Here is a 23077-nt window from a genome sequence, read left to right on the forward strand (position 1 = left end):
TACATGATTGATCCCAAACCATAGCTCAACACATATTTTGAAATTTTAATAAACACATAATAATATTTGAACTTACTTTAATACTTTAATACCTATCAAAGATAATTGTATGGATAAAAAACACATTAATAGAAAATAAAAGAGTTGTCATAATATTTAGAAATCAACAATAATTTTGAACAAATTCAATTATGCATTATTTTCTTTATCTCTTCTAACTTTTTATTCAATAAAAATTGAATTATTTAATATTGAATTGAATTTTCATTCATTTAATGATTAAATAAATATTTAAAATTAAAATTAAAATTAATAAAATAATAATATCTAATAACATATTTAAAAAAAATTATGTAAATAATTTACACAACCTTCTTTATTTTACTTCAAATTTAACTGATTTTCAACTTACTTTGAAAAATTAAATTATAAATAATTAATCACTACTCTTTATATTTAAAAATTAAATGTTCGTAATTAATTTTATTGACTTATTAACTTAAACTAATTCTTTTAATATTTATTGAGTTAGTCAAATGATTATTCAATTCAACAAAAATAGATCCACGTATTATTATCATAAAAACATTCGCAAACATATTTTTGTAACATGACAATGTTATATTTTCTTTCTTGATAGATGTTTAAGTGTGTCAATAGTCTCAACTTTAAAAAAAAATTAAAAACTAATAAATAAATATATATAATATATAGAAATTTTAAAAGGCCATAACTTGCTCTTTTTAAATTGATTTATACCTTTCATGCAGCAAATTAACGATTTTAATAATATTTTATTTAAGATACATGATTACATATTGCATATTTTATATCGAATTAATTAAATGAAATTATTGCATTAGTATTTCTTAAAATAAATTATAAATTAATATGTTATAATATATCTTTAAAAATTATAATATATAATATGTTATCATTTTATGATAATTACATAATGTCATATTAATAATATTTTGAATGAAATACATAAAATTACATAATTTGACATATTTTTTTAAAAGATGATATATTTTCGAATTGCAATTAAAATATAATTTTGAAGGAAAATATCATTATTTATATGCATAAATTATTTAATGTATTATAATTTTAAATCATCATAACTTGCTCATTTTAAACATATTTTTTTATATATATTATATATCAAATTAAATGTCATTTCATAATCTTTCGTTCAAGATGCATATTATATACTCCATTTGACATAATATGAAATTGCTTAAAAATGAAAAAAAAATGCTATATCAATTAAATAAGAAAATAAAAAAATAAAAGATTTAAATAATGCATTGCTCAACAATTTGAAAGTTTGCTATTTTCTAGGTTAATGCCAACCGGCAGTTTTCTTCTTTTCGAAAATAAAGTGTAGTTAATATATTAAATTTGATTTTTAATTATTTACTTTTTCCAATTCCAAAATTACCCTTCAAATTGAATGTATTGACATTTACTTTGCTTTTTATATATATAAAGATAAAGATAAAGATTTAGAAATTGGAATGTACTTGAAATAAATTTAAACGAATATTATATTTAAATATTCGCAAATTAATATGTAAATCAAATATAAATTGCAAACAAAATTTAAAATATATTCAAACATCAATTCGATGTAAATATTTTCCAAATTCAAAACAAATAGCCTATCGCAAAATTTGATCCAGTCGAGTTAATTTTGCCGGCTCCACTAAACAATAAATAGGAAAGAAAAAAGATCGTGTCCAAAAAAACAAGAAGAGAGAGAGAGAGAAAAACGAAAGCAAAAACAAAAAAAGAAAAGGGAAAAGAAATAGAGCTTCGTCTCTCCCCTCCCAAACCCCCCGCTTACCATCTCCTTCCTCCCTCTGTTGCATAGGTGGTTCGCCGCAGATCTCAACCCTCCTCCGCCGTCGCCGCCGTCAATTAACACTCCGGCCGCCTCTCTATCTCTCTCATCGCCCATCGCCTTCTCCTGTAGGCCTCATGTTGTTTTCTGTTTATCCCTAAGACCCCCAATGCTCTCCATAGGCAGAGGCATCCAATAATCTACTTGATTGTATGCTTGATTCTAAATTACGCCTTCACTATTGCATTTCTTGTAGTTTGTATCCTCTCGGTGGTTCAAAACCCTAATTCTCTCCGTCGATGGACCGGAGTTCGAGATTTCAGAACCCTGTGCATCTGAGCAGCGGGGGTTTTAGCAAGCCTCCACCAATCCAGAACGACGGCGTTGGGATGAAGCCACTTCCGCCCTTGCTTCTCGATAGATTTAGGGCCATGGTGAAAGAGAGAGAGGAAGAACTTAGGGTTTTTGGTGGCGCCGCTGTTTATCCGTTGAGCACTGACGAAATTGTTCGCCTTTATGAGATTGTGTTGTCGGAGCTCACTATCAATTCGAAGCCCATCATCACTGATCTCACTATAATTGCCGGAGAGCAGCGGGCGCACGGCGAGGGCATTGCTGGTGCCATTTGTTCGCGGATTATTGAGGTATAGCACTTAGGGTCCGACAGCTCTGGTAGTTCTTGTAATATTTTGAGTTGCAATTTCCAATTCTCCCAGTGTATTGTAGTCGTTGCAAATGGAATTGTAGTGCTGAAAGTTTGATTTTGACGTGGATGTGTCTTCTTCTTCTCCTCCTCCTCCTTTTTGTTTTTGTTTTTGTTTTTGTTTTGTTTTTTTTCCCCATTCTTCTGCTGGAAGTTTTTCAATTTCTATTATTATCTCCTCTAATCTGGGTGTTTAAAAAGACTTCAAGCGTGGTGATAACACAGATTGAATTGAAATTTCTGGTTAAATTGATATATAATGAAATTGATGATGAGTCTCGGTTAATGTGAAGTGCACTTCCAAAGACAACATTAATCAAGCTTCAAAATCGAATTAAGTAACTTCCTCACAACACAATTGTGCAATTTTGAGATGAATCCACCCTTGTGTATTTTGAATTTTGCAAGTTGGACAATCATGCTTGATCTTCTCAAATGAGAAAACATTGTTGAAGTGCAAAGAAATCAAAGAAAGGCATATTTCAACCCGGCACACTTATAAAGCAAGCTTCTTGTCCTTTTCTTTTTCCTGGTAATCAGATAATGAGAATATGTTGTGTTCCTTGTTGAAGAACTTTTATGTATGCGGTCCTGGATTTTCTCATATAACTAGAGATGGCTGGACTCTTATATGAGAGTTTATTTAGTTGGAAACCATGGCTTCGCTATTGGTGTATTCTACTTTTGTTATGTTCTTTGTGATATCGTGCTATTGTATCTTCTTGCCGTTTGCCCTTGTGATGAAATATTGTTTGTCAGCTCTATTTTTAGATTTCTGCTCAAGATGGCATCATATTCATTAACTTTTATGCCTTGGCTGGATAAAAAGAACTCACTTAATGGTGAAATGTTTAACCTAGACTAGATGTTTTAAATTTAAATGTTTGTTACGTACACGTGTTGCACTTCTAAACTTTTCTCATAGCTTAAAAGCTGAATGTCTTCTCCACTGGTTGAAAGCAGGGTATTTGATGGTTTGTGCTTTTCATTATGGGACCTGTATTAGGGCTTGGTTTTGAGCTTTACTTTTCTTCTTATGCTCTACCTGTGGCTGTATGCTGTTCTATATCCTTAAGTCTTCTGGGTTGAAATCAAAGGGTTCAAAAGCCTATCCTCATCCTGACTCTTTGCTGATAGTTGCTAAGTGCTAACTAGCCTTGTATTCTCTATAATGTTCTTTCTTCTCAATAAAAATGCTGCATTGAAAATATAAATATTTTGTGCATTCATTATTTTTGTCAATCCATTGTACTGTTATGCTCTTTCTAACCTGTGTACATTTCTTTTTAGCTAAATCTTGGCATAATATATCATATGACTTCAGCTGTTATTTAATGCTTAATTGTTTCAATTTCATTCTCTGATAGATGATTTTTTTCAGGTTCCTGTTGATCATAAACTGCCTTCTTTGTACCTTTTGGATAGCATCGTGAAGAACATAGGCAAGGAATACATTAAATTCTTCTCTGCTCGCTTACCTGAGGTGAGACCAATTTGAATGCATGTCAGTTAATGTCTTGCTTGTTGTTATCGAGCAGTTTTAACATGCCTGTTATTGCTTTTTTTATATTTAATCCCACAGGTTTTCTGTGAGGCTTACACACAAGTCCACCCCAGTATGCACCAAGCAATGCGCCATCTGTTTGGTACGTGGTCAACGGTATTCCCATTGTCAGTGCTTCAGAAGATTGAGACACAGTTGCAGTTTTCTCCTCCTGTAAATGGTCAGTCTTCTGGATTGAGCTCTTCAAGAGCTTCTGAATCTCCTCGACCAACACATGGGATACACATAAACCCGAAGTATTTGGAAGCACAGCGTCAGTTTGGACAATCATCACCAGACCCTGTAAGCTTCTGCAAGATCTTGGTTCTTTCTATTTCAATTTCTGTCTTGCCTCCCTCCCTCGTCCGCTCCTATCCAATGTTGTCAAGAGTGTGCATGTTAGGTTTCTTTGGTATCAATTGTATTACTATCCGACTCTTATCATAAATTGGATATCAATGCATGATCATCATTCATCTCTTAGTTTTTTTAGTGGTTTGAAGATGGGCGGATGGGTAAGTTTTTATGATAATAAGGGGCTGTTAAGGCTTCTGAAAACTCTCGAATTTCCAAAGGCCATAAGAGGAACAGGCAGAGATAAGGACCATCTGGTCCTTTCCTTATTGGAACTCTTGTTGTGTCCTTTGTACCAGCGTAAGTGGGCTACACTTCCTCAAAAAAAAAAAAAAGTGGGCTACATATGACTCCAGATACCTAACCTTCTCCCTGTATTGGCATGTCTTGTTTTAGACTGATACTTGAAAATGTTGTGATGAATATTAGTGCCTTAGAAATGTTTCTCCTATTTTTTTGATTGTATGATCAAATTTTAAGGCTATCAAATATTGCTCAAAGTTGGAGGAACTTGACAAAATAGTTTTAGTGTTACTTTACATCCATAAATACTGTTGTAGTTCCTAAGTTTCTTATATTATATTTATATGAATGGTGGCTGCATGCTGGTTTCTATGAGCAAAAGTTCTAATTTTAAACAGTTATGTTTCTCATAATTCAACTTTGCTGCTGACTTATGTTTATAATGGTTTTGTTCTTCTTTATTGGTTTGGTCTCATTTGCCTTTTTTTTTTTAAAAAAATATTTTATTCTAAATAACGCAAGTCTCCTCGCTTGGGATTTCATGACATCTCTTGTGTTTTAGAAGTTGCTTTCTTGGGGATGTCATGCTGCTTTGACCTCATTTCATTGACATACTGGGTATATTTTCTGATAGCATTCTTGTTTGCAAGAGAATGATCTTATGTATCTACCCTTTCCTAAGTTCGTAGGTATAGATCGTGTGTCAGTATTTGTATGAGTCAGACTATAAAAGCGATGTTTGATGGAACTTTAACCTAATGAATCCTATTTGGGGCACAATGTGTATGTTTCTCATAATTCCAAGTCATTTACTTTGCAGTTTGGAACTGAAGGAGTGAGCTCAACTGGTCGTGCAGGCCTTACAACTTCTGGTGCCGATGCTGTAAAAAAGTCTCTGCCATCTGCTTCTAGGATAACAAGGTCATCCCCTCCTTATGGACTTGGGCCTGCAGGATCATCATCACCTGCTGGTCCTTCACTTGAGGAGTTTGGCATGGATAGTTCCACAAAGAGACTCGCTGTTAGGCAGTCACCATCTCATCCTGGTACTGATTATGGGCCAAGCAAAGTGATGAGCAGAGAGGAGGAGACAAGTGAGTGGCGGAAAAGAAATTTGCAGGGCAATCCCAAACCACAGCTTAAAGCATCAGCAGCTGCTGCGTACAAATATAACAGTGCTATTGATCTTCGAGGACCGAGAGCATTGATTAGTGCATATGGAATGGATGAACGAGAAAAACATTTGAACCATAAACACCATAAAGCTGAGGAGTTGGACTCAAATGGTGCTGAGCAAAAGATAGGTATCAGGACATGGCAAAACACTGAAGAGGAAGAATTTGATTGGGAAGACATGACCCCATGTTTAGGAGATCGGAAGCAGTCTACTGATACTTATTCATCTCTTCCACCTCTAGGTAACTTGCCTGGAAGACAGAGTGCTGTTGCAAACCATGCTGCACGTTTGGTAAGTGATTAAGAGGCAAATCGTCTGAGGCTTACTCTTCTTCTATTATAATCCTCCATTTTGAGAATGTTTCTCATATAAGTGTGGTGTTACTTCCAACTGTTGTAGCCTTATCTAATTTTTCATGACTTATATGAGAAAATTCTGAAGTTCATCAGCAATGAAACTTACACATATAGTTATGATCTCATTTTTATGACTAAGCATCTTATTCTTTTAATTGGTGGATCTATGTAAACAGCAAAAGATCTGAATGGAAATTGCAACTATGTCTTTCCTAATTTTTAGTGGAACAGTCAGACCCCACACTTGAATATATTTTGGAAGCACTACTTGGATGTTTCTTGTAGACTGACCATGACCTTTTGCATGTTCTTTTCTGACAGTCTGCTCGTGGATCTATTAACAATGTTGCTGGCGCCAGTGATTTGACGAGCCATACTCCCAATTTTGGCCGAGAGTCCTTGATTTTGCCGCCACAGCAGTCTCAGAGCCAATTTAATGCCAAAGGAGGTGGTTCTCTAGCTGAAACTAGAAGCTTTTTAACTGGTGGTGAGCAAAAGCCCCTAGTTGGAAATTTCTCAAATATTGATTGGAAGGCTGGGGGGCCTGCTGGTGTTGTTTCAACCTTTAGTTCCACCTACGACTCTCTAGCTCCTGATATTCGATCAGGTGATGCTGCTTTAAGGAAAACATGGAATCCTACAAATTTTCAGAACTCTCAGATTTTGCCATCACACTCTAGTCTTCCTCAACAAATGCAATTTAGAGGTCAATTTGGTATGAAGAATGCTTCCAATATTGCTGATCAAGTTCATTCTGAGCCTGGTAGCAGTAGAAGCATGCCACAGGTGAACTTGCCCCAAATTTCTAGTATTCGTCCTGGAATGGTTCCTGTAAATTTGCATGCTGCAACACAGCCAAACTTTTTAATAGCTCGGGAGTCCAGACAAAATTTACACTTGCCTTATTCAGTGCCTGGTTCATCAAATACAATGGCACCACCTTTGAACTATGGATACTTAGCTCAAGGGCAGGGTCCTACTGGCACGGCTCCACTTAATTTAGTTCCGGGGATGCAATCCTCCTTGCCAATCTTAAATGGCCCTAATATGTCATTTCAAGTACCTGGGGCAACCTTACAGCCTCCACCGAGGGGTCCTCTTCCAGGAACAACTCAGGCATTACCTTTAGGTCAAAATAATGGGCAAGTTGCTCCTAATGCCTCCGAGAGGAATGGGCTTTCAGGGTTAATTTCTTCTTTAATGGTCCAAGGTTTAATATCTTTACCAAAGCAGGTATTTGTCTTTTCCCTTTCTTGTATCCTGTTTTTTCATCATTACTTATTCGATGTGGTTTTTCCTTCATTTTCAATATATACAATAACAGGATTCTGTTGGAGTGGAGTTTGATCAAGACAGTCTTAAGGTGCGTCATGAAAGTGCAATTACATCTTTATATGCTGATCTTCCAAGGCAATGCAAAACTTGTGGCCATCGATTTAAAGACCAAGAAGAGCACAGCAAGCATATGGATTGGCATGTAAACAAGAACCGGACACTAAAAAACCGCAAGACAAAACCTTCTCCAAAGTGGTTTGTGAGTGTTAACATGTGGCTTAGTGGCACAGAAGCCTTGGGAACTGAATCAGCTCCAGGTTTTTTGCCCATTGAGAATACTGTGGAAAATGAGGAGGATGAAGAAATGGCTGTTCCTGCTGATGATAGTCAGAAGGCTTGCGCACTATGTGGAGAGCCCTTTGATGATTTCTATAGTGACGAGATGGAAGAATGGATGTATAGGGGAGCCGTATACATGTATGCACCAGCTGGGTTAACAGTTGGAATGGACACATCGCAATTAGGTCCTATAGTGCATGCTAAATGTAGGTCTGATTCACATGGGGTTTCATCGGAAGATTACAAGAAGGATGAAACGGTATGCCTTTTTTTTTCCACTTCTCTTTCTTGAATCTTAGATACATTTACTGCCTTGCTTATAGAGTTTTTTTTTTTCCAATGTGGTTCCATATTTAGTAGATGTCTTGATTTGTATTTTAAAATTTTGGTTTCTTCTTTACTTGTTACAAAAGGTCAACTTGCTTTCCATGTGCAGGAATCAATTGAAGAAGGTAGTAAAAGGAAAAAACTGCGGAGTTAACATTCTTAAGATTGGCTTGCAGGTCACATGTAACTTCACTTTGAGTTATTAATTTTATTTCATTTTTCTATATATCTTGTAGCCTGCCAGAAAATGTGTACATGAGTAGTGGACTTGTTTTATTCAGTCTTGTGGAAAAGAAAAAAGAGTTGAGCAGACACACTTCGCGTCTTTTTCTTCCCTCTCTTTTCTAGCATTCTTTACTTAGCTTTCTTCCATGAATAGTAGTGGTTGGAACTTCAATTTGTGTTGAAGCCATTGTTTCAAAATAGTATTATGGTAGCACGAGGCTGGTTGTTTGTTCGATGGTGGGGTGTGGGATGGTGGGGGGGCTATATTCGCTCTTATTTTGCAGGAGGTTTGCCTGCATGCAGAAGCTCGAATTGTTGTATTCTGAGGGCGGACAGATAGGGTTGAAGAAAGAGCAATATCTGCTGCATCTGTGTTATACAATTTTGGGGTCTAGCTCTAACTTGTGTTTTTTGTTTGTTCACATTTTCAAGTAGAGCCCACTTTGGATGTAATTTGGTTACCCTTGGTAATGTTTTCTTCTTCTGTCATTCCAATCTCGCTTATTGGAGATAGTTTTATTGAAAGTGTAACACTTTTCATTCTGTAACTGCAAAATATGAATTGTTGATGATATTGCTTCATCTCAACTACGCTGATTGAAATTGGTTTGGTGCTATTTTTGTGGAATACTTATGTTTCCAACCTTCAATCAGATTTTCATTACTTTTTTCTTTGTTGAGATTGGATAAGAATAGAATCATTATTATACATAGTATAATTTTTACATTAGTAATTTGTCATTATGATACTATACTGCAGTTAAAATATCATCGTTTTTTCCGTAGTTACAATACCAAATTTGTGTCATTGGTAAAAGTGCGGCATCCTTAGTATGACGAGAGTGTCATTTTAGTGCTACATGTTGAACAAGTTTCATGCGAAAATGTAGCTGTAAAAAACTTTGATCGTGCGGTTCATTTACTTCAAATAAATTCTAATTGTGATTAATAAGTTCTAATAGGAGAATTGAATTTCATTATGGTGAATGGTGCGTACATTCACATAAGTTTTGTCAAAATGAGGCACACTTGTGTGCATTCGTTCTAATAAAATACTTATGCTCCGTCTGTCCCAGTAGAATAATCTTGTTTCCGAAAAGGAAAACAGAACTATTAGAGTGGGACGGAGGGAGTAATTAATAACTTTATTTGAAATTAACAAATTTTAATTGAGGATAATAAATATTAAGTGAGAATTGATATATCCTAACCTAGAACTAGTAAATCTCAATTAGAGTTCTAAGTAAAACAAACCGATAATATCCACAAGATAAACTAACCGTTAATAGCGCACAAACCTCTTAACTTTTTTTCGAAGATCAAAAATGGCTCTAAATTTTCAATGCTTTTCTTTTAAAAAAAAAAGAGAATCAATAAAGAATCAATAATGATTTCTTATTGATGATTTGAACCCTTGATTTTAATGGTTCAATGAGATCAACCGAACCAAATATTATTTTCATCAATTAATGTTTAAACCAAATGTCTAAGGTTCAATTCCATTGTCACATGATTTTTTTTTAAATATTTGTTTCTCCTAAAAATTAAAAATAAACTTAAGTTTTGATTAACTATATACAGGTCAGACATATTTATCAGTTCGATCATTTGAGAATTTATTATACTAAAAAACATGTAATGTAATTTACATACTTTTTGGTTGTAATTTAATATTTCATGCGTAGGTTGTTTTAATTTATTTTCAATTTTATATTCCAATTCTTTTAACATAATCACAAGTTTAAAATTTAATTGTTTTTTGTTATATCTTTTAAATATAATAAAAAATATAGAGCTAAAAAAAGAAATAATATCTTAGGTTAGATTGATGTCATTCATGAAAGTATAAATAATTACATGAGTAAGAGAAAAATAAGTCAGATTACTCGTTGATCTTTTTCCGGCAGCCCGATAATAAAATACCGGCCCGGCCCGGGCGGCCCGATCTGACGCGTGCCACTCGTGCGATACCCCACGCACTTAAAAATAAAACATTTTTGGATTTTATTTGCAGAGTAGAAGAGAATAGTTTGCTCAAGATTTTTGAGATAATAATAACGAAAAGCAAAAACAATAGAGGAAAATCCCAATTCACTCGTCCTTCACTTGTGTTAAGCAATTGAGTTGAGAATCGGAGGCGGAGGCGGAGCGATCGGAGTGGGGTGCGGGAGGAGAGAGATCAAAGATGCGAGGACGATGTGGAAGGAGACTAGAGAGAGAGAGTTCGGGAACCTTCGCCCTAATTTGTTCAGCAGTCGCATTTTCAAATCTAGGATTTCGTCCATTCAGCTCTCCAATTCCAAGGAATTCGTCTCCGCTCATCGCGGCTCAGTCAACTCACTTCAGGTCCTCTTCCCTTTTAGTTTCTTTTATGAAATTATTTTCCTGTTGTTTGGTATTCAACCTCGTCGATTCTGCTGCATTTATGTTGTGGCGGTTCTGATTTCCTTCTTTATTTTAGAAACTACGTCTTCCCCCGAATATATATGTATTTGTTTGTGTGTGCACGCCCGGGGGGAGGTTAATTGTCTCTCTGCAGCTAGTTATGTAGGCAGCGGATGCTGAATTTTGTGCCTCTGTGTGTTTGCAGTAATGAAAATTGTACCGTGTTTAGGATTAAGAGTAATGATGATTGTTATGTACCATGAGAATCTTATTTGGAAATGAATCTTGCCCCGGGGAAGTGTCCCATTTGAGACTTTCATGGTAGAAGTTTCCAAACTTCCCATTTTACCCTTGTCATCAATACAATTTTTTTACCTTTTCAGTTTCAATGCAATAATTAAGGGTAGTAAGAGTAATTGGCCACTTTCTTGATATGTGTGTTTTTACGGCATGAGACACTATACGGGTATGGAGTACATATTGAGGATGTTAGCATTGTTAGTTGGGACTTATAAGCCAACTTCTTGCCAAAAGTTATTTCCTAAGTCTGACACGCTTTTCTTGATCTCTTTTCCGCATAGGTGACTTTATCAATTTAAGTTTGCAAGTTGATATTTTTTTCACTGAAAAGATGTCGGACTGTGAAGTTTGGAGGAAAATAAAGAGTTATTGGTGGAACAGTAACTGCCTAGTTTATTTTTTTATCAAGTTGAGCTCTCACTTGTATTTTAGCTCGAGCTTCCTGTTTCAGTACACATAATGCATTTGTGTTGTTATCCATTCAGTCAAAAACATGTTTATTAATTGCAATATAATGTTAAAAAGAGGTTGTCTGGGATCGTTATGATCTCAAGATCAGGTTGATTTGACAGAGGGTCGATATCTACTGGCTGGTGCATCAGATGCAACTGTTGCGGTTTATGATGTTCAGCGAGCAACAGATCATGAGGGCCGTGGCCGAATTTCAAAGCACAAGTCGTTGTTTGTCATCAACAAGCAGCATGAGCATGGGCATAAATATGCCATATCCTCTGCCATCTGGTATCCAATTGACACAGGGTTGTTTGTTACTGGTTCTTATGACCATCATATCAATGTTTGGGATACTAATACTCAACAAGTAAGATATTTTCCCACTATCTGCTTTAATTTCTAATATTTCATTTTCTACAAGTTTACATTTGTAAAATTATCTTTTGCAGGTTGTAATGAATTTTAAAATGCCAGGAAAGGTTTATAGAAATGCTATGTCTTCAATAGCAAGATCTCACATGTTAATTGCTGCTGGAACTGAAGATGTTCAAGTTCGATTGTGTGATATGGCTTCTGGTGCATTTGCTCACACTTTGTCTGGTCATCGTGGTATGATGATAGTGGTAGACTATCTTTGCATTGCATGAAGTTAATTCATTTATGCCTCTTGTTGTAGTCTGCTCGTCAGTACTCAACTTTAGTACCCTTCTCTTCTAACAAAAACAAGAATATCTTATTGTAACTTACAATGACTTAAAAAGGTTTATACGATGTCCTTGTCCCTCGAAATCGCCATTTTAAATTTCTTATTCACTCTGTAACTTTGAAATGGACGGTTGCATCGATACATAGAGTATGGATTTTGCTTTAGTTTGCAATATCCTTAATGATCAAAACTTGACCATGATGATTTCTTTTTTTCAATTATTAAATAAATGATCTGACTATATTACAATGCTTAGTTGAGGCACACGTAAGCACACATAAATTGAGCAACATATACCATTCATAATTGATGAAGTAACAAATTCAAGAACTCCTGTGTAAAATCAAGTAAAACAGCATTTAAACGATTTTTCATTATGATGTTGGTTTAAGTGATAACCATGCGTTAAGTTACTTAAGACATAAGTTAGCAACTTTTCAACATTACAAGCTTTAAATGGTATTACCCATTAAGATATTTTTTATTCGATACATTTCAACTATTTTAGTGTTATCTGGCAAAGTAATTATGGTTCTTAGTTTATGAAAGTTGCAAAGTGGACAAGTAGACCTAGGTTTGGTGTTTGGATTTATTTGCAGGGCAAGGATATTTTGCAGTTAATAGATCTGAGTTAACATGTTTTAAATATGTTCTCTCATTTTCTCTCCTTTTATTTTGTCCTCGTATATTTCCTTGTCCTAATATACTGTCTGAATAATATTTATTTGACCTATTACTAGACATCATCCAGCCTTTTCTTTACTCTAGTAGGGGTAATCTCTCTCTTTGAACTAATATATTTTTTATCTACTCCATTCACTTCTCATAAGATTAATACCTCTCTTGGTGTCTGCCTTTGTTCCATTATTAATCCATTCACTTCGCATAAGATTAATACCTCTCTTGGTGTCTGCCTTTATTCCATTATTAACACAACATATTACTATTGCTCACACTACCTCCAAATGGAATGTAGGAAAGTCATTTTATTTCTCAGCCACTCTTAATAGTTCAAATGCATGTTTGTACTACAATGTACTATATCTTCGTTAATATCACTTGATTTTTTTGACAGATGGAGTAATGTCGATGGAGTGGTCCACTTCTAGTGAGTGGGTATTGGTCACTGGAGGATGTGATGGTGCAATACGTTTTTGGGACATCAGACGGGCTGGGTGTTTTCGTGTTTTGGACCAATCACATTCCCAGCTCGGAAGACGTCCACCTCTCCTTGCGTGTGCAACAACAAATAAGGTTCCAGTTTCCTGTGATTCATCACTTTTAAATTGATGTATAAGTTATACTCTTTGTATCGCCTCCTCAAATATTAGCTTGTAACATAGTAGCATTTTCATCTCATGATTTGTTTTTATTACTGTGATTCTGAAGAATTAGAAGTTTTCTATTGAAAATTGCAATAACCTGTATCCAAGTTTTTTCCTTTTAATAGGACAACAGCATGATGTAGAAATTTAATTATGATATTTAGGACTTATATTGATGAAAAGGAACCTCAAGCTGGTGATTGACATGTAGATAGAGTGGAACAAAGTACAAGTCCACCTTCTTTTGCCTTGGTTTCTGTACTTCTGTTTGTACCTTGCCATGGGTACTTGGTGTCACATGCTCGCATGGGGTCTTGGTATCACAGGCATTAAAATGTTGCACAAATAGACTACTAATAAGCAACCTTAGGCAATGGGTACTTGGTATCACATGCTCGCATGGGCATTAAAATGTTGCACAAATAGACTACTAATATCGCATGTTAGTATAATCTTATGGAATCTTCTGCAGAAATCATCAATATATCAGAGTTCTGCAAAAGCCCGACCACCTCAAAGAAAATCAACTAATGGCAACACTTTAAAGCCCCATGGTGTCGGTAGGGTTCCTAGTCAAATGAAAAGTACAAAGCAGAGATCACATCCTGGAATGCTGTCTAGCCATGATCGTGCCACTGCCCATTATGGTGTAGTAACTGGATTAAAGGTGACTGAAGATGGCATGTATCTCCTAAGTGCAGGTTGAATTTGCTACATATTGAAGAAATATTTATTGTTTATTGTCCTTCCCAGCTTCATGGTTTGTCTTTGTTCTGAAACATTCTGTGAACTCATTTTGGATAACTACTTTCTTGTTTAGAACACTTGAGATGAGAAGTATTTGCCAATTTTTATTCGTCCGGGATATCATATTCCTTTTTCCTTCCCTTTTCCACATGTCTTTAGACATGAAAAAGTATTGAGTTGTTTGTTATGTGATGGTTATGATCATCAGTTATCTTTCATTGGATCTGACTCTCACATGGTCTATAGAAATATATAGCTCTTGGACCTGTTCTTACATGTGCTTTTAAACCAATTTCGACATGGAAGAACAAGAAAACTATTGGTTGCTCTCCTCATCCTGTAATGCTGTCACAGGAAGTTAGGTTTTTCAAGTTGAGAATTCCTTTACAGTAGTTGTCACAATTATATAGGCTTGGGAGTATTCCTTCTGTCAGTGGTTCTAGAATCTAGAATTGAGAGTGTTTCCTTTTCAGAATGTCCACATGCTTTTGCTCTGGTCGAAAGTAATTCTGACTATGACATCATTTCACCATTGTTTATTCAAAAACATTGAATTAGTTATAATCTTTCGACTAACAGGTTCTGATTCAAGGTTGAGATTGTGGGATATAGAGTCTGGCTGCAATACACTTGTGAACTTTGAAACTGCACGCTTACAAAGTAGCAAGGCCATACAGATGGCTGTATCCCAAGATTCAGCTCTTTCTTTTGTTCCTTGCATGACCACTGTGAAAGTATACACTTTCTCTATTTACTTTCACATATCACAATCGTTTTAAATATTTGATCCTCAGTGCACTTATTTTCTCAATCTCTTAGGTCTTTGATATTTGGTCTGGCCAAACAAAGTGCGCGTTTCGCGGCCACTATGAAAATGTCAACTGCTGCTGGTATAATGCACAAGATCAGGTCCCTCTCTCTCTCTCTCCCACCTTTGCCTTCCTCATGTTGCATAAGGACTAGGCATATATGCCATTAGATCTATGTTTCATTGGTAAAGATGTAAACACTATTGTACTTATTTGCATGACCTTGCCATTTATTTCGGTTGTTAATGGGCAATAACCAAGTGGGCCAGCATGATAAACAAGCTAGACGGGAGATAATAATATGATTTCCCGTACAGACCATTTTTTTACAAGTACAATTAGCGGGAGGGGATCTTTTTGATTGCGATTAGTCGGGAAACTTTCCAGCACAGTTTTATCTTTCAGGTGACTAATCAATTGGTTCTATTTCATATAGGAGTTGTATACTGGTGGTAATGATAGGCAAATTCTTGTCTGGTCTCCACCCAAATCCATTTCCAATGAGGAGGTAAGCTTTTGAAACTGATTGTTTACCTAACGGATGCAGACTGCAGCTTGAACCATACTTCATGTCAAAAATGCAGGATGAATTGAAGAATGGAGAGGCTGCAACCAGTGACCAGGATAACTGGAGTGATTAAGGTTTTCATATTTCAAGGTCAGTCAATATTTTCGTTCTACTCGATGCACCGTCTAGTATAACTGCAGCAGGGAAGGTGGATATAATAGAATATGCAAGTTAAACAATCAACGTCTGCCGTGTAAAATAGGTCCAAGAAACTTGTTCCCCTTTCGTGCTTCTCGTTGTTCTTGGGATGTTTTTTAATCTGGATATGATCGAATGTCTGAACATGATATTTCTAGGTTTACCTATGATGTCGTCTGTACAATGTGGAAATGGAAGTTCTAATGCGATGTGGCAAATAATATTGTACGATGAAAAACCCACGTTGACATTCATGTGTTGGAAAACAATTTGTGTTTGAACTTTGAATTGAGGGATGTTACAGCTGAATTTGGGACCACTCAAGATGCTCCACTCAAATCATTGGAAATTAAGACTATTGCTATATATGTTAGCCAATTTTGTTGAATCTTCTTCACACAATAATCCACGCATGCCAACACCACACACGCCCACTACACATTTATGATACACCCAACAAGTACAAGTACAATACATATTAGACAAATTTCCAATCAATGTAGGCTCAGTGGGTTTCAAATTTAAAGGATTCTAAATGTTTTTCATGCTCTCTATATAACCTTAAAGAATTTATAACTTTTTTTTTTTAATTCTTGTTGGGTCTACTTGGACCACCGAATTTCTAAAATCGGCACAACAACTTCATTAACGTAGTGAACAGATATTAGATTCTCATAATTTCTTTGAAAGATAAAACTTTTAATTTCCGAATTTTTTAGAGAAACTACTGACTGAAATAATTCGAAAAAATCTCGGTTTTTTCAAAATTGTTTGTTTGTTTGTACGAGCATCAAGTTCCATTGATAAAAACGAGACCCGACTGCCCCGTTAAGATGGTCCAGTGGTTGAGTTGAGTGGTATGAATCAATCCCTTTATAAGCATGAGCATTTGATGCCCAATCCATATCTGTGAACTACAACAATCATAGTGTTCAGTTAAATAGAGATTAGGATAGTAAACTCTAGATGTCCTGCGTTCGTTACACTAAGACTGCGTTTACTTTGATGGATAAATTTATCCATAGAAAAAGATGAATAACAAAAATTTATGACTTTAAATGTCTCTTTTCTTTTCAAACATTTGACACAAAAGTATTTTTCCTTCCTTATTTTCATTTCAAATGTGGATAATTATCCACCTAAAAATAGAGGGATAATACTATACATCCTTGAAGTGAAAATAAGAAAGGAAAAATGATGAACTTCTCTTTTGTGTAAAATGTGGGTAAAGAAAGAAGACATTTAAAGACATAAATTTTTGTTATCCATCATTTTTCTTGGATAAATTTATCTATGAAAGTAAACGCAGCCTAAGTAGAAGATCTTAAAATTTCAAATAGTTTTATGTTTAGAGAACATCTGCATGGTACGATTATTGCATTTGAGATAAAATATTTATAAATGTCTTATTAGAGTATGTGAATTTGTAGATTACCACATATGAGAATTTTTGCTATATCTAACCAAGCCCACGCCATCATCCTGTATTTTCCCAGTAATAGATTGTCAGTTAATTTCCAAATTTTCCATCATGAGATAGTGTCAACTTTACAAATTCCCTTTACAACTTCAAGTGATTATCTTGTTATATTGATATTGATTTCATCACTCAGCACGAAATTTAATTTGATATATAAGCAATTGCAGTTTGGTTAAATTTGTTCAAAGCCAGCCAATCGAGGTTCCCAATGAATAGGAAGTTTGCGGTGGTCGTAAAATATAATTGAATCATTGAATGAGTAATTAGTAGATATGGCAGTGGTTGATTGCAAAGATTTCGAGTGAGAGAGATGACACGCCACGTGGCATCGCCTTCACATTAGAAGAATGATTGGAAATAAATGCAATTTTACAATGATGTCATATTAATTAAAACGAGCTATTGTCTCACCTCACCAGACGCCTCAATCTCACCTGCATTTTTATTCTTTTTCCTCCAAACATTGTCTCCGGCGAGCATAAACATAATTCCCCAATAAATTTGTTTCTGCCTCTTTTTCATATTCTTTGGCGTCTAGCTTAATCTCAACTTACAAAAAGAGGATTACTTGTTAATTTCTACATTAAATTTTATCACAATATTTAAAATGTCAAAATGATGTCATGTTTTTTATTTGTCTACAAAATTAATACCCGCAATTTTTATTGAGCACCGAAGAATTGAGATGGTATAAGTTGGCGATGTTGGATTGCACTTCAGTGTCTCCATATTTTTAATTTGATTAGTAGTATTACGTTTAACAAGTCAATTATCACATGATCAGTATTTATTTAAAAAATTTATGACATAACTTGAAGGTTTGACAAATCTGTATTAAAATCGCAAAATGAGTGATTTCTTTTCATAAATCTGCAATGAATCCATAAAAAACTAGTCCTAAAGAAAGGGTAAATAGAGATAAAAAGAAAAAAAAGTAAAGGGAGTGTAATGTATGGAATGCCGAACCTTCCCCGCACGCGTTAAAAGCTGAGACACCTCACACGTGCTGTCGCGATTGGGATTCTGTACGGCTATCCACGTGGCACCTTCTTCCCCCGCCCCTCTCCATTTATATTCTTCCCTTCTTTCTCACTCCTCAATTTATTCACTCTCAAGTCTCACCCTTCCTCCCGTCCCAAAACGCCGTCGTTTTCCCTCCCCAATTTCCTCAGCCTCTACTTCCTTTCCCCCAAAAGGAAACTAAAAAGAAAAATCGAAATTAGTCAATCCATCGGCTCCCGATTTCCCGGAAATGATCGCGGATTGATCAAACCATGGATTCCGATTCAGTGAAATCGAGCTTCACCTACATGGGGCGCAAGTTCAGCGATATCAGCCTCAACGACTCCTCCTCCTCCGCCTTCAGCGACTGCAACAGCGACAGATCCGGCGAGTTCCCCACGGCGTCGTCGCAGAGCCGCCGCCTCTTCCTCTCCTGCGCCTCCGACAATTCCGACGAGCTCATCTCGCAGCTCGTCTCCGCCCTCGATTCCGACAACATCGACGAGCAGAAGCAGGCCGCCATGGAATTGCGTCTCATGGCAAAGAATAAACCGGAGAACCGGATCAAAATAGCGAGGGCCGGAGCGATCAAGCCGCTGATTTCGATAATCTCGTCCAACGATCTGCAGCTGCAGGAGTACGGCGTCACGGCGGTTCTGAACCTCTCGCTGTGCGACGAGAACAAGGAGGAGATCGCCTACTCCGGCGCGATCAAGCCGCTGGTCCGCGCCCTCAAGGCCGGCACCTCCACTGCCAGGGAGAACGCCGCCTGTGCGCTCCTCCGGCTATCGCAAATCGAGGAGAACAAGGTCGCGATCGGGCGGTCCGGCGCGATTCCGCCGCTGGTGAACCTGTTGGAGAGCGGCAACTTCCGCGGGATGAAAGACGCGTGCACAGCGCTCTACTCGCTGTGCACGGTCAAGGAGAACAAGATCAGGGCGGTGCAGGCGGGGATTTTGAAACCCTTGGTGGAGCTCATGTCGGATTTGGGGTCGAACATGGTGGACAAGTCGGCGTTCGTGTTGAGCCTGCTGATGTCGGTGCCGGAGGCGCGGGCGGCGCTGGTGGACGAGGGCGGCATACCCGTGCTGGTGGAGATTGTGGAGGTGGGGACGCAGCGCCAGAAGGAGATCGCCGTCGCCATACTGTTGCAGTTGTGCGAGGACTGCTTGGCCTACCGTACTATGGTGGCCCGCGAAGGAGCCATTCCCCCCCTGGTGGCTCTCTCGCAGACCGGGACCACTCGCGCCAAACAAAAGGTAAAATATAAATTCACTTTCATTAATCTATTTCACTATCACCCCTTATTTATGATGTTTATCATTTTATCTAATTTACACGTGGTGGGTATGGATCACAATAATTGTTCATAATAGTAAAATGTTACTCCCCCTCAAATAAAAAATAAAAATAAATTTTATATAAACTTTAGGAATAATAACCTGCATATTAATGAATTTTAACCAAATTCTAGTTTTACATCCCACAAAATGATAATGTATACCTATACTTAATCTGAGGTTCCAAATTGATGCTCTGTTCTGAAAATCCAAGGTGGCTATGTGAGCATCAATTAGGGGTCATTTACATGTAGAATAATTTTGTAGAGTGCAAAATGGCCAAAACTCGGTAATTTACGGGCTATTATCCCTAATTTCACACATTTGCTCCTTCGATAATTTTCGTGCATAGTTACCACGATGCACACAATGTGACTTAGCAATTGATAAATCCAGTCTGTTGCCCAATTATCTATCAAGATTTATAATATAAAGTTGACTGCATTTTGGGAATGAATTATCACCATTAGAATATTATGTCTGCTCTGGTGGGTTGTCAATTAATGATCTTAGGATATTAAATGGGACTGTAATGGTGTTGAATGTGGTCTGATTAATAATTGGTTAAAATAATTTTAACAAATTAGCTATTGGTTGTTAGTTTGTAAATGTTTGATGATACGAAGAATCACTTCCAAGTTGGCATCACCCAATAATAATCAATTGTTAATAAAAGTTGACACTGAAGCATTATTTATTTGTTTTATGCTAATAAGAAAGTGTGGTGCTTAGTAGGGATTTAGGTAGGATTAGTTTATGAAGGTTTGTTGGAGAGGGACGATCAGCAAATCTTAGACCAATAATTGCGTTTAGCGTGTAGAGTTTAAGCCTAATCCGACAGCCCTCCTTGTATTTGATTAAATTAATCTCACTCTTATTTGTATGTTTCTAGATGGGATGATTTCTTTAGATACTTTGCAATAGAAGTGTGTGCATAATTGAAATAAGTTGACATATACTACTATGATATATGATGACAGAGGTGATGTAGGATGTATGACTAATATTTTGGTAGCTAGTTTGTTAATTTACCGCGTAGCTTTGCAACTGTTTTGAATAGTTTTGATGATATCAACAAGACCTACGTGTATAGCCTCATATTGACTGACACAAGTGGCCGAAAAAACAAAATAATTTGTTAGTCGTTTGTTCTGAAACCACGAACGCGGCTTGTTGCTTTTCTTGAAAAGTAGGCGTTGGCTTGATTTTCAGTTTAGCTGATTTGTTCTTGGATTTCTATTTTGACGTCATATGTATTCAGTTATTATGTTACAGTTGGATAATATTGAAGTGGTGAATTCATTAGAGTCCAAAAGTGACAGTTAAAAATGTTGCATTCATCTTTTCCATTACTATATAATATAGGTTTGAAGCTTTTCTATATACTAAGATTTATTCTTGATGTGTTTTAAACTGAGATGTTTTGTATTGCAAGTATAAAATTTTATTAGTATGTTTAGTGAGATTGAATTAGAATTATGGTAACAATGATAGTTTAGTTTGTCAATTTACGATAGGAATATAAAATTATGGTAGTTTGATCTATTGATAAATTAATTAATATTTGGTATAATTATATTTTGTAATACATATCTCAACTAAGAGGTGGTAATATTTAGAATTGAGCCACACTCACCTTACTATGCGTGCGGGTTGGACCTTGGTTGGACTTGGGTTTGACCCGACCCGACCTAATCCAAACGAGTTATGAGTCCGGATATGAGTGGGGTTGATGTGGAATATATGTTATGGGTGAGATTAAGGGCTGGTTTGGGTGTGCATAGTGAGGTGGAAGCAAATAAGAAATTAGGTATGTATTGAATGTTGGATGAGATTTGAAGAAATTGAATTGAATGTTGTAGGCGGAAGCACTGATTGAGCTTCTACGGCAGCCAAGATCCACAAACGGCGCTGCGAGGGACATATGATGTGTTGCTTTCGTGCACTCCCACATGATGATACCCATACCCTGACAAAACACCCACTTGGAATTTTCCACTAAAGGACAAAATAGAGTGATAAACAAACCCATACATATCAAAGCAAAGAGATAGGGCCGGGTCATAACTGTAAATATCCAATGCTGCTGTGACTTGTCATGTAAATTTGCCTTCGATTTTGATCTTCTTCAAACTCAAAAAAAAAAAAAAATACTCATATAAACAAAATCTTCTATTCCAATACGCTTTGGTTTGGCTTTTTTGGTTTTGAGTGTAAGTTTTCTCTTTTAATGTAAAACCCAATATCTTCTCTCTTTATACTTTCAGAGATTTTGTATTTAATTGTTGATATGCTCCAAAACCTTTATCTTCTTTATTCTTGGTTGTAAAAGTTTTGTCCATCTATTGAGGTCAATGCTTTGTACTAGCTAGATATTAGGGTTGAGTACAAAAATTCGGAGATCCAACGACTTACAAATCATATGGAAATCGGCTCACAATTTTATAAAGAGTAAAAATATCTAGTATTATTTTATGTGTACCACTATGTCACATTCTTATATCTATTATTTTTAAAATATTTTTTATAAAAATAAAATTTATTATAATACTATGAATTATACTTAAATTTTATTTTAAAAAATTAAATTTTTTAAAAAAATATATACCATGACTTTGAATTTATCAATCAATTATTAGCTAATAAAAGTGAAATTAAATAATAAAAAATAATTATATACTCTAATTTGATGGAATAAATCCTAGTTAATAATCACAAAATTAAACTAAAGTATATAAAATTGAATTTGAAGAAAAAATATATAAGAAAATAAGTAAAATTAAAAGTGGGACACGAAGTGGGACTTAAAATATGGTACATTGAATCTCATTCCCTCAAAATTACAGTTAGATGCATTGATTGGTACGGTTTGATTTTCTAAAATTGCAAATCTTTTTATTAAGTCTTGTACCTCTTTTGCATTAGGTTAATTAGGAGAAACGCTAGTGAATTATGCATTTGCCTTCTCAATCCATTGCAGAAACTATGATTATGCAGTGTAAAGTGGATAGCTCTTCAACGAAGAAAAAGACAAGTGAGGCGTTATTCTATGAATTGTTTTAATTGACAAATATCAAACCAATCAACGTTGTCAACCTTATTTAATTAATTTCCATATCTATCGAATTAAAAAAGTCATATGTGATTATTCTACATAATGTGGCACTAGAAAGTTGGCTCATGTTAGAGTTAAAACCATTTCATTAGATATATTATTGTAAACAATTATTTATTGATCCGAAGCACCAACTTTTATTAAGTTAGATATAGTAACATATTTACAGCTCTAGCTAAAGATTATAGGATAAAAAGGAGCATAAACTTTTGTAGATAAAAAAGATAGGGATTTTCTTGGCACATTCGACACTCGCCTAGCAATCTATTGATTAATAAGCTCCTAATGTTGTAATTACCATGATGATTAGAACTCCTTTAT

The 23077-nt window shown here is 35.7% G+C and overlaps 3 protein-coding genes across 3 annotated transcripts; all 3 read left to right on the top strand.

Moving 5' to 3' along the window:
• Positions 1–1733: 1733 nt before the first annotated feature.
• LOC130995330 (polyadenylation and cleavage factor homolog 4) lies at positions 1734–8477 on the top strand. The gene is made up of 8 exons (XM_057920577.1): positions 1734–1974; positions 2103–2490; positions 3931–4032; positions 4132–4395; positions 5510–6157; positions 6544–7455; positions 7547–8095; positions 8273–8477. Exons 2-8 carry the CDS (start codon positions 2146–2148, stop codon positions 8315–8317), a joined length of 2865 nt encoding a protein of 954 aa, XP_057776560.1. The 5' UTR covers positions 1734–1974; positions 2103–2145; the 3' UTR covers positions 8318–8477.
• Positions 8478–10395: 1918 nt separating this feature from the next.
• LOC130995331 (WD repeat-containing protein ATCSA-1-like) lies at positions 10396–16138 on the top strand. Its single transcript, XM_057920578.1, has 9 exons — positions 10396–10734; positions 11633–11893; positions 11976–12135; positions 13308–13486; positions 14030–14258; positions 14884–15038; positions 15124–15213; positions 15550–15621; positions 15698–16138. Exons 1-9 carry the CDS (start codon positions 10585–10587, stop codon positions 15752–15754), a joined length of 1353 nt encoding a protein of 450 aa, XP_057776561.1. The 5' UTR covers positions 10396–10584; the 3' UTR covers positions 15755–16138.
• A 1953-nt stretch (positions 16139–18091) lies between these two features.
• LOC130995332 (U-box domain-containing protein 4) lies at positions 18092–22070 on the top strand. The gene is made up of 2 exons (XM_057920579.1): positions 18092–19560; positions 21504–22070. Exons 1-2 carry the CDS (start codon positions 18574–18576, stop codon positions 21567–21569), a joined length of 1053 nt encoding a protein of 350 aa, XP_057776562.1. The 5' UTR covers positions 18092–18573; the 3' UTR covers positions 21570–22070.
• The last annotated feature ends 1007 nt before the right edge of the window (positions 22071–23077 follow it).

This window comes from Salvia miltiorrhiza, chromosome 7, assembly GCF_028751815.1.
Source record: "Salvia miltiorrhiza cultivar Shanhuang (shh) chromosome 7, IMPLAD_Smil_shh, whole genome shotgun sequence".
Taxonomy (NCBI): Eukaryota; Viridiplantae; Streptophyta; class Magnoliopsida; order Lamiales; family Lamiaceae; genus Salvia; species Salvia miltiorrhiza.

Excerpts from the sequence above, each read along its gene's own strand:
- LOC130995330 (XM_057920577.1), top strand. The coding sequence starts at position 2,146 with ATGGACCGGAGTTCGAGATTTCAGAACCCTGTGCATCTGAGCAGCGGG. Across the intron at positions 2,491-3,930 it reads TTTGTTCGCGGATTATTGAG|GTTCCTGTTGATCATAAACT; the intron begins GTATAGCACTTA and ends GATTTTTTTCAG. Across the intron at positions 6,158-6,543 it reads CAAACCATGCTGCACGTTTG|TCTGCTCGTGGATCTATTAA; the intron begins GTAAGTGATTAA and ends CTTTTCTGACAG.
- LOC130995331 (XM_057920578.1), top strand. The coding sequence starts at position 10,585 with ATGTGGAAGGAGACTAGAGAGAGAGAGTTCGGGAACCTTCGCCCTAAT. Across the intron at positions 11,894-11,975 it reads GGGATACTAATACTCAACAA|GTTGTAATGAATTTTAAAAT; the intron begins GTAAGATATTTT and ends TATCTTTTGCAG. Across the intron at positions 15,622-15,697 it reads AATCCATTTCCAATGAGGAG|GATGAATTGAAGAATGGAGA; the intron begins GTAAGCTTTTGA and ends TCAAAAATGCAG.
- LOC130995332 (XM_057920579.1), top strand. The coding sequence starts at position 18,574 with ATGGATTCCGATTCAGTGAAATCGAGCTTCACCTACATGGGGCGCAAG. Across the intron at positions 19,561-21,503 it reads CCACTCGCGCCAAACAAAAG|GCGGAAGCACTGATTGAGCT; the intron begins GTAAAATATAAA and ends TGAATGTTGTAG.